Consider the following 15322-nt stretch of genomic DNA (forward strand, 5'->3'; position numbering starts at 1 on the left):
TTTAAGTGACTTTAAAATTGTATAATTGAATTATTTCATGATTAATACATGACGCATCGGGTAGTTGGAAAAACAAAGTGAATCTGGGAGAAGTGCAAATTGTTATTATTTATTTATAGGGGACATCCATAAAAACAAATTCATTCATTTATGATAATTGCACCTTAAAACAAGGAATTAAGACTTAGAGAATAATGTACTTTTTTCATTCGATTCTTATCTGCTCTTCCGACAATTCAGTACAAATATCAATAGCAAATGTAAAATTTCGAGAACCTGTTTACATTTCATCGTCATAATACGTGTTAATTTGACGTCACACTTACTTTCTTCGACAACCAGCTCGCAAGCAGATGTCGCTTCACCTTCTGGGTTAGTTGCGGTGCACCTGAAAGTCCCGGTGTCGCTCCTGCTGGCGCTTCGGATCTCCACCATGGCCACGCCCCATCGATAGGTGATACTGTAGTATGCCCCATCGTAGATTGGTATACCGTTCTTGCTCCAAGCGATCTTCGGCTTTGGTGTCCCTTGCACATTGCAGCTGATGCGCGCCGGTTCGCCGTTGTATACGACCTTTCGGCGGAGCGGGAGACTGAAGAACGGTTGTTGTACGAGGCGACGACTGTGAACTGGTTCAATCTTAGCACGGGATACGACACGCTCGTCTTCACTAGACTCCCTGCAATAGATAATAAAGCATAGCGGGAGTGGAATGATTTATGCTATCTGACGTAGATGGTAAAACAGTCATGTCAGATTCATAAGTATCGCCAGCAGAAATACGATCTTTATTTTTGTTAATTTTTAAAACAACAATAGGTTCTTAAGAAAAATATACGAATATATATTTTTCTTTAATATTTCAATTATTATATCAGAATAAAACTCGTTTGGATGATATTGATATGAACATTCTAAAGCTACAGAAACAATCTAGAACATGCATGGATTTCAAAGGGCGAAAAAACATCATGACATTTTAAAATAAAGTAAACCAGTAAATGAAGCATGCAGACTAAAAAAAGCATGCACAAAACCAATTCTTTAAACCATTACTTTCCTAAATATTCTATAGAATTCGATCTGGGCAAGATGAAAAGGTTTCATTCCATCATCTCCTTGATAAGTTCTAATATGGTTGTGTGATATGTAATGAATTTTCACTAATCTCGTTTTATAGTTTGCCTTCATACTCGAGCCTGATTTAATGACCTTTGAAAGAGGTTTTAAACACACGTGGTTATGTCACTAACGTGGTATTACGACCATAAAAGTTCTCATTAAGATTGCCCTCCAAGCGGCGGGGTACATTTGACCTCCCTTAATTACAATCAAATTAGATTTGTTCAGACATCCCTCTCCGCCTAGCGGGGTCGATAGACACTCGTGTTCTCAAAGTTCTTTTGAAGTGGGGCCCGTTGCAGAAAGAGTTGCAATCAATCGAAACTCTAAAATTTATGCCCAACTTGATTTTCAACCAATCAACAGCGCGCAGTTGGGACTTGCGATTGATTATTGGCTTGCATTTAAACGCAACTCTTTTGGCAACGGGTCCCAGGTTTACGAGCTACATGTAAACCCGATAAAGAAAACACAGGACGTAATAAATACTCTTTGCGTTACATGCCTATACACATCACGTGTTAAACCAAAGCCAGATTTATAGCTATAGGCGAATTCTGACAAGTGCGTCAAGGGCAAAATATATGAATACAAGATATTTGAATACATCTCGTTTATTCATTATTTTTTTTTCATTCAATTCATTTTTGTCCGTCTTTCCATGTTTCTCATTTTATTTGTTTTTATCTTTTTTTCATTCGACCAATATGACAGCATTAGAGTATTATTGAAAATTATATGATGATTTTATGAATATTTTTTGGATTGTTATTTTTTCATTATGTAACTTTTTTTTTTTTGGGGGGGGTGATGAGACTAGAACCCCAAATATCCCTATAAAGTGAATCAGTGCAAGTAAATCTAGCCAACTGGATGAATTTATTCTGTGGTATATCTTAAAGGACAAGTCCACCCCAACAAAAAGTTGATTTGAATTAAAAGAGAAAAATCCAACAAACACAAAACAGAAAATTTCATCAAAATCGGATGTAAAATAAGAAAGTTATGACATTTTAAAGTTTCGCTTAATTTCACAAAATAGTTATATGCACATCCTGGTCAGTATGCAAATGAGGAGACTGATGACGTCACCCACTCACTATTTCTTTTGTATTTTATTATGAAATATAAAATATTGTAATTTTCCCCTCATTGTCAAGCTAAATAACGATTAATTCCTCCCTCAAAATGTGGTATTAGCATTATTTAATAATATATGGTTCAGTCAAGTTGGTCCTTATTGTCAAATCTGTAAAAAATAAAATATTGTATAATTCAAACAATAAAAAAGAAAAGAAATAGTGAGTGATGGACATCATCGACCGACTCATCTGCATGTCACTGAGTTGTGCATATCACTGTTTTGTGAAAAATAAGGGAAACTTTAAAATGCCATAACTTTCTTATTCTACATCCGATTTTGATGAAATTTTCAGCATTCTGCTAGTTTGATTTTTCTCTATTTATTCAAATCAACAATTTTTTGGGGTGGACTTGACCTTTAACAAATAAAATACACCTTAATACACCAATAAGTGAAAAAATGTCATGGAAAACATCTTATTCTGTCCCTTAAATATAACCCTATAATACATTTCGTTTGAAATAGAATTAACTATTTTTAATCTTAACGATATTTCCAGTGATGTTAATCTTACAAATCTTACACTCTGCAAGTTCAATCATAATGAAACGATTTGCTCTGGTGTCTCCACCTAATGGAGTGAAAACCTGCACTGGTCTCTAGGTCTGTTCATCGGTTAGGAATACTTTACATGCCAGCATCTAAAATTAGCCCGCCTGGTGAGGGCACTGGGACACGTACGATCTCTTTTCGTACGGGAGATTGGGGAAGGAGAGAAGCGCTTATTCTTTTGATTGATGCCCTATTGCGTTTCGACCAGCGATAACTGGTATTTCCGTCTAAATATTGATATATTTGCGCGAGACCGGAAAGGAAAGAAACAATATTGGAAACTTGGAAATATCTATTAGAAAGCTGACGAAAGTATCGAAAGATGTAGTTTAAGAGGGATGTTTTAATTAATAATAAGTTTCTTTAGAAAATGGTTGATGAGAATTTGTAAAATAGTTGGCCCATCCACCATCCTCGCATAGTCGGGCTCCCTACGGTGTTGCAAACCCTACCCCTTTCTAATATATGGATCATACCTTAAATAACGAAGAAGGAATTTAAATCAAACTTCCTTCCAATCCATCAGAGATCTAAAGCAAGTTTTGATGCCGCAGATTTAGGGCGATTTCACTTGGAATAACCCCTCGGGGTTTCCAGTAGACCTAGGAATCTTATACTGGCATTTTGTCGTGCATGCTCATCGACCGCCAAATCAAATATCTCGTATCATCTTGCGCATTCCTGGGCACATACAAAGTTGACGTATGGCTAACATATTACGAACGTCTTCTGGTTAAAAATAGGCACTTTGTAATGCACCATGCATTTCAAGTTTCCCCGGCAATGTTTTGGCTCTTGTCTTGTTGTTCTGGATCATAGCTGACACGTCTTGAATTGAAACTATGTTATTATAAACTTAAACAGATTTCGCTTCGGCCGTATCTGTGCGTTACACGGAGTAAGAATGCTTGATTTGAAAGACGTATAGTTGAATTATCAGGAATTTGACAGAATAAATACAAGGAAAAATGTTGATTCTCAAAATATCTAACTTTGGCTTTCACATTCTTATTGTGGAGACACAGTATGGTGAAAAAACATAATTATATAAAGTTTCAATTCGATTCGTGAAATTATATTGAATATCTAAAACTTATAGTCTTAAGAACATATAGACTCTTCCCTAAAAAGAATAATGTAACACAACCTAAAAACTAAACGTTTCTATCCTATTTTCTTTGATGGAACGTAGCTGGGTATTATCTATATGCCTAGATCCTGCAGATGATAGACCAACAATGTAACCATGAAACACATGGCATACCATCTCCATGATTCATCCTCGCTCCCAGGGGGTACAGCTGGGGAGGGGTCAGACGCGACAGACGGAGACAGATCGGGTTGTGTATGCATGGGGGTAGACAAGGATGCCCGTTGGTTGTAGTGACACATGCGCGGGGCAGGCTGATAATTATTGCTTGGAATCCAGGGGATGACAGGGTCGCATACCCAAGTTATGTTCGTATCTTCAGGGGGCTTGGGGCCCACGAATAGGAGAGGTTTAGTGGAGAATACAAGGGCGTGTGAATCAAAATCTACTTGAAATGTCCTCCCCTTGGTAATTAGTCATCTGAGCAATCATTGCGACCCAAAGGTATGTCTTTAAACGGTGTGTACAGTTTGGTTCTTATATCCTTCATCCTACACACATTTGTATTATATGTACAATGCAAATAATACTACTGATCTTCAATTATTTATCAATTAACTGTCAAAAACAGACCCCTTGAAACAGTTTACCACTCTTATTCAAGGTACTACGAGAGGAATGACTTGAAATATAGATATAATCGTATAGGAACCGGTTGTATGACAAAAGGGCTTTCAATAATGAACATTAGAGACGTAAAATCAAGAGCGCACTAATGCAATTAAGAAAAAAATATAATAAAATAGGAAGATAATCATGAGCGTATCTTTCGTGCTCGATAAAGCCATAGTAATAACTATTAAATGACCAACAGCAACCGATAACGAAAGTACGGATTATCATTTATTCTAAATTTTCTATGCAATCAACAGCATCGTAAAGTCGGAAACGCAACCCTCTCATAAGAACAAGACATATAATAACATAGAATCAAGTCTTTGATAAAAACTCGGAAGAAAATTTGACATAACTTTCTAAAAAAAAACCAAACACCAGATATACGTCCAAGTGATGCGAAAGATCAAAACTGAATACTTCGAGTGTGATACACAACTATCCGATGCTGAGGAAACATCCGTATCTACGTGAAAATAATGCCAACAGGATTCAGAATAAAAGTAAAAATAAAGTACCTGTCATATAGTCTCCTAAGTCCATATCTACTGTAGATAAACATGGTTCCGACACGCCTTCAGCTCTTGTTTGTATAAGTGGAGTAGTGGTAGGTGAAATTCTGAATGTGACTTACCGGAGAAGACGCATTTCATTAATAGCTCCAGAGCATAGACTTGTTCATGAATCCACACCCTATCGATTTCACATTCTTTCAGCCCAACAGCCGCGTCAATTAAAGGCCAGGAGAAACAGATGTGAGTAAACTTTAAAATAGCAGGATTTAAAGTATATTTAACGCACCGTCTTTGCCTGAAAGGTGTTTTTTTCATAATCGCTATTTGCAAGATTCAAAATACGCTCTAAAATTTTTCTTTGAAATCGTGACCAACATATTTTTTTTCTTACTTTTATTATGTATGTTTGAATCGAGGATTCGAGGGTATACGAGAAGACGTCTACCTCAAAGCATGAGCACAATGAGCGAAAAAAATTGAGGGGTAAATCATTGCGAAATGTGCAGAAACCTATACAAAAGTAGCAATCGGTAGAAAATATGGAATTTAAAAAAATAAAATTGAATTTCGTGATAGAGTTTGAGATAATAATTCTTAAAAAATAAAATGATTATTTGACCTCTTTCGTCTCCATTTCTTTCTCCCTTTCCCTTTTCTCTCCATACATACGGTAGTGTCTCAAATACGTTGGACAAAAGGTTCTCAATAGAATAGCATTTGTATAAACATGAAAATAATCTTCTTCATTGAAATAAACCCATAAGACTAAATTACACCGTTAACATTTATGAACGACACAATATATATTTGTAGTACTTTTTTTTAAACACCCAAACTCAGACTGAATAGAAATTATAATGTTATTATTTTACACTTCGAATTATCTCATTTTGTTAGTTCTAGATATATTTTTCTTTTTATTATTATATTGATTTTGTTATATCGAAATCAGAATTTTGGGAGGTACATTTGAGCTAATTTGCTAAGTGTGTGGTAAACATCCACATCACTTGTTGCAATCAAGAATCAAATTGGAAATCTTGGACAATTTAACGGTCTCTTTGAAATGGAATATCCATTATAACTCTTAGATTATGTTTACTGTACATCAATTAATAGTTACGAGAATCGATTTGAAAATAATTAGAACGAAAAATACCAGTTTACAATATTTGAGATCGATGATATATAAATAATTGGATTATCATATAATAATGAATGATATATCATGAATCCAAAGCCCTTTTTAATCATGATTAAGGATTAATAAAATAGTCTACATTTGTTTCATCACATGACATCGCACTAGTTACCTATCTCATGATATATTTTCTTCGAATCCATTGTAATTTTGAACTCCACACTAAGTGAACCAGATTCTATTTTGGCTCTAATATGTTTACTGCAACAGTAAATAAAGAGGCAGATTCGTTGATGCCAATGCATGGGGATATGGTGTATCACGCAGAATGGAAAGCATTTTGACGAGGATGACACTGATTTACGTTTGTGCCACATGTTTTGATCGAATTCCACGAATTCGTTTGGGGTGATCAGTCGATGTATATCAACCTTGTCATTCGTGAAATACCATAATTTGTGGATACTCATTACAAGCTTGCCCCATCTATTAAGGGAAGGATTGGCCTGATAAATTTGTCTTGTATAGTAAATCATATCGAAAGAAAAACTAGTGAATTTCAAATATTTTGTCTCTGTCTAAACCTATTCTTCTCTCTTTCTGAAACTAAGTACATTAATATTTTGCATGCACTATCTCGTTACGAATACAATATGTGTCTTATGGAATTTATCATAAGATGGCGAGTTGGATCCGATTGAATGATTGGTTGCGCGTACGCACGTGATCAGTCAAGTGTTCTGCTTAACGTAATTTCATTTATGCTCAATGATAAAGCGGTCACAAGTAAAGTCTCTAATCTAATGATAGTTTATCAAGCAACAAGCATCCTCACCACTATCTTGTAAATCATAACGAACAACCTTTTGCTTGGGCATTTAGAATACTAACCTACACTCATTAAATGTGAAACAATCAAAACTGTTCAAAATGAGTTACCTCATATGTGTAACACTTACCACTGCCTCACATGTGTGTATTATTTGTACTATCATAGTGTTTCTAAGTATGTTTGTGGTTTATATAGGCGATTATGGCAGTGATTGGTTCATATCAAGTGAACGATAAATCAAAATGAACTTCTAACATTAGTCACTGAATTATACTAAAAATAAATATTAGTGATAAGGTCTGAAAAGTAACATGATAAATGAATATTGTTTTCTTTTAGGGAAAGTTAAAAAAATGAGAAAGTGGTGCATCTTATTCAGTTACATAATTACTATTACTATTATTATAATTTATTAACGTCTCACAATGTCTATTAATATATCAACAAACCATTCCTACACTTGCTATCTATTGGTCTAATAATGGCATTCGTTCAATTATCGTTATTCTTTTCAATACTAAATTTTTTTACCACAATATCATTAACACTATGGTTATTACCAATGGCGTATTCTTATTGTTCTGTAGTCATCACTTTTGTCATGAGGAACCGAACTGCTAAAACGCAATCAATGTACCTGACGCTGAAAACTACCACAGTATGTGACGGCGATACATATATATATAGAACAAGGCATGTGTTGGCATTTGTGAGATAACACATTCGCTTCGGATCACATTAAACTGTCTGGAGAGTGACATTGGTGAGGTGGCGTCATAGTAAGCTATCATTCCATCGATGAGTTAATGAATAACATACGAAGATGGAAAGGGAATAGGGGGACAGAAAGCTGACGATGGACAGATGGAAGGATGTGTCAAGGAAGAAGCGGGAAATGATGGTAGTATTACATACTCTGTTGGTAAAAGGAATAACGTCCGCATGTTCCTTGGTTGAGAATACAGGCTAGGGATTGACTACACTCTAAAAAAAGGTTTACCCAATATTGGTAAAATGGGAACATGTATGTTGGTTGGGTAAAAAGATATTTAGTAAATTTACGCAATGGTGCGTTGAAATAGCCCAATATGGGGTAAAAAACCCCAACAAACATACATGTTCCCTTTCTACCCAATATTGGGTAACATTGTAGACAGTGTTTTCAGAGTGTATGGTTTTTGATACACAACGGAGAATTCATGTAAATTTTAATGCAAAAATCGACACATAACTGATAGACGAAAACGGAATGCTGACAGAGACGGGAAGGGGATAGATATGGGATGAGGTGGGGGACAAGAAACGGCGGAGAAGAAGAATGGACCACGAGAAAACATGCTAAACTTTATCACTTACAACAAAGAGGATAGATTGATAGCTATGGTGTAGATGTTCGGCTTCATAAAGGGAAGGGGGAGGCATGGAATGTTAAGTATTGCGCAGAAGGCATAATGATGCCCAAGAGAAAGGAGTAAGGTTTGACGGGTAACGAGAGTGCAAGTCATTATGATCGAGGAAATATACTTTCTTACGTTATCATTGAAAGCAAGATAAAGAGGAAATGTACATAATTATTTTAGTGGAATAATTTTGCTAAGCTTAGGAAACCTACAGCGAGACAAAAAAATAATTAGATGGGTGGAGGAGTAACTTTATGTACAGGAGATGGGTTCTAATCATAATCCGGGAGGTTGGTTTAGGGGTATACAAAAGAGGAATGTATACAAGCCTAAATTCAAGAAGTCAATAATAATAATACAAATTCAACGGACACGGTGACTGTTGCTGTAGATGTTGGGCTCAATAAAGAGACGGACATGGAATTTGAGGAGGATGTGACGGGTAAAATGATGAGAGGAGAAGGCATGGGGAAGTATGTTTGTAAGATTGGGGTAAGGGTACACACATGTTAATAACAAACAAACAAAACATCTTGGTTGATAGACGTAGGATGAGCAGACCGAGCAGACGTATAGTTTGAGAAATATAGGTAGGATGAAAGGAGATGGAGGAGGGGATGTGGTGGAGTTGGATGAGGATGAAGATAAAGGAACGAACTTGCATGATGACCCTTGATCTGTTAGGTATGATAGGAATGCCGCGAGGGCTGAGACATAAACACTACATAGCGAGGATCCATTACATAGACAATCCGCTCCCTTCTGCTGTACCATGGATTATATTGATGTATCACCGCCATTAAAGAGACACGTCACTTTATTTTCATTTCAGATCTCACCTTTTATCTATTTTATTACTTCCTCCTTTACTCATTATTTACTTACGCTTTTCATACCCAAATCCCCATACCTTTCGAGCTTTCTTCCTCTGAAATTACCTAGATCGTGCATTTGGTTAAGATAGAGCCATTGGTGGTATATAATTACGTAACATATTAAGTCTATGTTTACTTTCCCTATGTATTGAAATATTTTAAAGCTACATTTCCACATACAAACTTACAAGCATGCAAACTTTCTGATGTTAGGCTATTGGGAGGAAATGTTGTGCCTACGTTGGATATATTTGTAAACATTTACTTCCATATGTACACTTACCTGTAATACTTTCTCTTATACAACTGCTTTGCATGCAAACTGGAACACACAAACACAACAACTTTAACAATAACTGCTTGCCAATACATTGATAAAACTGATGGATATTTCAGGGTATTTTTAGGATAAGAGTAACGCATAGTTTTAATGAAGAAACACAGCAAACTTTGATTTTTAAATATTTTCTTAATTCATGTTATATATTTCCAGATGAATTATACAAATTGTTTAAATTCGTATTAATGTTTAAAACGTTTCTTTATACACACATTTCAAATAAGGACTTTCCAAAATGTCGAAACAGTGTTGATATGAATATCACGACCATAAGAATATTAATTGATAACAATATTAATGTATTCTTTGTATACAGGATATATTAGAAATTGTCTTTTCATATAGGGAATTTTTCACTTTTTTGATGTCGTCACAACTGCCCAAAATATGGCCTATAAATTGGTAATTTTCGTTTTTATGTTGGTTGACAAAATTACACGCACAAAAAAAATGCACATGCAATACTTAGAAAATAACGTCACATCAAAAATGTAATCTGAAAATTAAAGGGGGAAATAATATATACTACTTACATTGAGAGTGCGGATCCTCCCTCACTGTCCACCCCAAGGCCTGCATAGGAAGAAGAAGAATATGGCTCATTACGTTGATAGTCAAGTTTGTGGGATTTACGATAGTTCTCTCGGATCTGACGTAGTCGTTCATCGATGGGGACTTCGTTCTTTCTCGAGGTCGCTGGTGATCGTGGTGGTGTTGGCGTCGATGCGATTGTTGATGCGCCTGTTGTTGCACTAAATCTGGCCATGTGCCTCGCGTAAGGTCCTTTAACACGCTGACCCTCACGGTGAGCTCGATAAGCCCGGTGAGGCGCCAGAGGAGAGAAATAAGGAACGTCGCTATCGCTTTCGCTCTCATCATCGTAGTCGTATGAATAGGTATCCGCATAGCTTGCGCGATACGAGGGCGTGATACGGGATACATCGCTACTGCTGTACGATCGGTATCCCAATCCGCTAGAATACGATGGTTTGGAGAGATACGACGACGACAACACAGGTTCTTCGCTGCGAGAACGATATGCCCTCGATGGCGACAACGAATCAACGCTCCCATAGCGACCTAGAGATGAGTAACCGGACGATGACGAACTTGTTGTACTCGAGGGAACATGGCGAGGTAGACTATCATATGATGAACTTAATTTCTTGTTGAGTGGTGCTAGGTATTTATTTGATATTTCTCGGGTGGTGGCATCTAAACTAGAACGGCGCTTACTTCTTTCCAAGATACTAGAGCTTGTCGTAGGAATACTTTTGGGTAAAGAACGTTCATAGGTTTCAGGCGGTGGCTCATACTCTGGGTTATACCGGCTAATAAGGGTATTTCTAGGCTCATCAAATGTACCTGTTGCCTTTCTCATATTACGATCCGATTTCCAGCGAATTTGATCCTCGAGAGCAGTGAGAAGGTCTTTGACCCCTCTATCACTATCAGAAACCGGATCAGAGTCGAATTCATACTCCTCGCTGTCTGTATCCACCTCGATGTCGGGGACGTCGACAAGGAGATCATAGGGATCGGTTTCATGATCACGGTAAAGATATGAGTTAATCATGTCCTTGACCGTGGGACTGCTAGGCCGATAAGAACTCCTTGATGCTGATGCTGCTGATCGCGTATCCATCGAGGTGTTCACCCTGGTGCCTGTAGTACCTCGGGATCGATGCTGCGGTCTCTGACTATCCTCCTCTTCTTCTTCTTCGGGGGCGTCGCGCGGAACAGACTCAATCTCACTAGCAATGCTTGGAGGATCCTCCTCTGTGATTGGGTCTGTTGTTTCCATGGTAATCTCGTCATCAATCGACATCTCGCGCTCAAGAGGGATGCTATCAGCTCTTGCCGCGGAAGACATCGTCGCTAACCCTTCACCCGAGGAGAAGCTACCGACTGGGGTGAGGATATCGGAGTTACCCCTTCCACTTCGATTATCCGCCGGATAATCCCCCTCTTCTGTAATAACAAGTTCATCCTCATAGCCACAACCAGATGTATTTAAGACATCTTCGTCTAGTTTTAGTTCCCCGATCTCCTCTTCTCCCAAGACTTCGCCGTTCACATGTCCGTCCTCCATATTTACCAAATTTTGTTTACAAAATAATTCTTGAACGTAAATGCAGAAAGCATTGAAATTTGTATATTTCGATAAGAAAAGCACTGAAGAAATTCCTTGTACTATTCCAGAAATTGATCAAACAATCACGACAGAAAAATTCAGGAAAACACAAATGGGGTATCACGGCAATGTCTATCTATTCACCACTGCAAAATTACGCGAGTATCCTTGAAGAGTTCTAAAAATGACGTTAAAAACGTAAAATCTACGACGTTATTATTTCAATGAGCTTTAGAAATCAATTAGCTTGTTCTTCCGATGCAGGCCCGATAGTTTCCCCCCACTCCGACCCGGCCGCTCTCACGCTACGGGTAGGTAGCACAGGCAAAACCACTACACAGTAGCGATTCTTTCCAAGCCAAGTATAGTCGTCACCTTACGATGAATGTAGTGGTGGATATTAGTATAGCGCGAGGCCGGGGGTCGGGTGGCTAAAGAAAGGAAAGAGAGTGAGAGACGCGAGTCCACTTGCTCACACCACACGTCATACTACAAGCGAGAAAACGATGTAAGCCGATCACATGAAATAGCAGTCATGCCAGTTGGATGGTGAAATCTGAAACCCAAGAGGGGCAGCGAAGACTGATGACACCCCCTTTGCCAGGCCAGCCATCCAGCGCAGCCTATACGAACAGCCGTTAGCTCACTTGAAAATGTCACCAGAGTCAGGATGCCTAAGCCTGGGGTGTCCTGTCGTGCCTACAGTGCAGGGTAAAAGCAGGGGCGAGGGTCGACACGGCGAGGCCAGCCCGAGCAAAACGCTGCCTTATTTGGTTCGTCCAATTGGTGCCTGTTAAAGTCCGCAGATGGATCCACCGAAGCGGCAGTATACATCTACACTGAGCGCCGTATGATCTGGGGTTCATTACCGGTTACAGGCCTCTACTCAAGAACCAAGCCACCAGCCTCGGCTTACATCACTTAAAACCGCGGGTCAGTCATTGGATTGTGCAAATTCGAACTTTGAAACATTGCAACAATTCTGTTTGCTGTACTGTTATTGGAATGTAAAACGAATTATTTCATCCATTCGAATAAGATCCAGTCGTATAGTAATATCATCAAGGTGAAAACGTTTCATGAAAAATTATACTTGATTTTAATCAAGTAGTGGGACATACTACATTTACCAGCCGAGGTCACTGATGTATTTCAATCACTGCCAAAAATCATTAAAACTCTCGTGGGCGCAATCCGTAACGACTGACGGAATAACCAATGACAAACACCTCACTCATCTCTTCATTCACACTCTCTTCCAATCACACACTTAAACCCTGTTTGCATGGAGACACTTATCTTAAAATACAATAAGCGTGGGTTGTTTCTGTGTTTGATAGTCAACAATGTAAACGGGTACTCAGATAAAGTTGTCACAACAGTGATAAAACCTTATCATTAAGACGTCCAAGTAAACAATAACTAATCGGTTCACCCTAAAGGTTGGAACTCTCGCCTGTGTGAGTTTTATGTAGGATGACACAGGCATTTGGGAGAGGTTTCTAACATTTAATGTTTTCTCCGATTTAGATTTAAGAAAAATAATTTATAAGTGCCTTAAATTTAAAGTACTACTAGAATGTGAATTAGATTTAAAGGGATGACGTTGTGACGAAATGAATAAAAGCAGTTCCTAATTGTTTCGTTAATGAAAAAGACCTTTTAAATATCATGTAAATCTGAAACAATAAAATTCACTAAACTTTGACTATACAAAGTCTTGAAGAGAGTGAAAAAAAAACAAAGCAAGTACTTATAAAAAACAAATCGAAGTTTCTTGATTCACAGTGTTAGCAATGTCTAAGAGATAACCAGAGAGTGTCGAATAAAATCTTTCTTTGAATAAACTTAACATTAATCATTTGCAGTCAGTAATCATGTATGTTATCATAACAATTACAAAGCATAATTAGTTAATGAGTGTTTAATTCTAATCGCTTTCCCACTGTCTATTTGGAATGGACTGACGTGTCAACCTACTTGCTTTCAAGATCATGACACGCATGATGTGGTGACCAGACAATTTGATTTGGAAGCATGATAAATGAATTCTGGCAGATGCCCAGGAACAGAATTTTAAAAATCAACCAATTAAAGGAGGCATAAACAATAGTATGATGTATAAACCACTCTCCCTTGTAATCATGTGGTTCTATACCAGCTTATATTTAACATCTCTTGCCTAATTTCAAAAGCAGTCCACAGCCACATAGCGATGGTGCTAATTACAGAGTGAAACGAACTCGGGGAGAGTCGCATACCTTTCTAGGGTGAATGAGAGTTGAGGAGTGCAAAGCTGTTAAAGGTTTACCCGGTTGCCTCATCAAGTGATTTATAATGGTGTATATTAAATTAATAGAACAAAGTTGCAGCTAAATCATCTCTTAAGTCGAAAACACTCTCCCTGTTTTTGTTTACCATATTTGAGGATTACCTTTTTTTTTTTTTTTTTATATATAACCTTCATTAATCCGTAAACATCGTATATGGATAGCGAGTTGATACGTGGAGATCTCCAGGATTGCAGTAACTTTTTCTTGCCAAATCCTAGTTTGTGGCCAATATCAATATTCGATAATCCTTTGTCTTCTAAAATGCAAAGTAACTCAAAATAAGTGTCTTCAATTGATTTTCTACCAGAAAATTATGATTCTCATTTATTCTCTTACTTATAAACCATCTTGTTCATAAACATAGCATCTTTAATCAAATCCTTGTCTTCAACGGCCTTATGGCTTAAGAAGGGTGATCAAATTTCTCAGTTACACCAAGCCCAAAGCAGACATACTGGACAATATCCAAACAATTCACAGGTATGATTCATTATCTCTGTAATAGCCTCTCGCAAAAATAAAGACGCAGAACGCATCCACTCGAACTAGTTTGCTTACACAAATGCCAATAATTGGAACAAAATAAAAGTAGCTAATTCATATCGACATTTCCTAATTGATTTCAACAGGTATTTCGTATGGTATTCATTAAAAAAACATACATAAATGATTAAATAAATGGACGAAATATGTTTTCTCTTGTGAATTTATTAACAGGATTTTTTCCGAAGAGGGTCTGAAGAGTAATATTAATAATAATAATAATAATTATCAATTATAATAATAGGCATGTATACGGCGCCATATATCTAGAAATATTCTATCCTGAGGCGCACAAGAAAAAGAAAGAATGAGAGAGTTTGGATGAGTGTCTTGGGAGTCTTTAGAAGATGCTGGGGCCTGTTGCATAAAACTTTTTACCTGAGAAAACTCTGGTAAAAACTGAAAACTAAGGTTAGTCTGATTTCTGCCATTGACTGTAACACAGGGTGAAAACTCCAGTTAAAACAACTTTTCTTAGGTAAAAAATTTTATGCAACGGGCCCCTGGTGTGATGATCTCAGGCTATTGGTACAGTTAAGAGTTAAAAAGATCCACTATATTCTTTAATAACAAAACCTATTACAACCAAGATGTATATATATAAATACGGTTATTCCTGGCAATGG

At 37.3% G+C, this 15322-nt stretch overlaps 1 protein-coding gene across 1 annotated transcript in view; it reads right to left on the minus strand.

Moving 5' to 3' along the window:
* Window positions 1-15322, minus strand: part of LOC129258918 (titin-like) — a 292780-nt gene that overhangs the window by 14687 nt on the left and 262771 nt on the right. Inside the window, exons 190-192 of the mRNA XM_064097713.1 lie at window positions 10220-10259; window positions 9630-9668; window positions 327-679 (exon numbers count right to left, since the gene is read on the minus strand). Of these exons, the coding sequence (XP_063953783.1) occupies window positions 327-679; window positions 9630-9668; window positions 10220-10259 (432 nt within the window). The remainder of the gene's footprint in view (window positions 1-326; window positions 680-9629; window positions 9669-10219; window positions 10260-15322) is intronic.

This window comes from Lytechinus pictus, chromosome 1 (assembly GCF_037042905.1).
Source record: "Lytechinus pictus isolate F3 Inbred chromosome 1, Lp3.0, whole genome shotgun sequence".
NCBI classification, from domain to species: domain Eukaryota; kingdom Metazoa; phylum Echinodermata; class Echinoidea; order Temnopleuroida; family Toxopneustidae; genus Lytechinus; species Lytechinus pictus.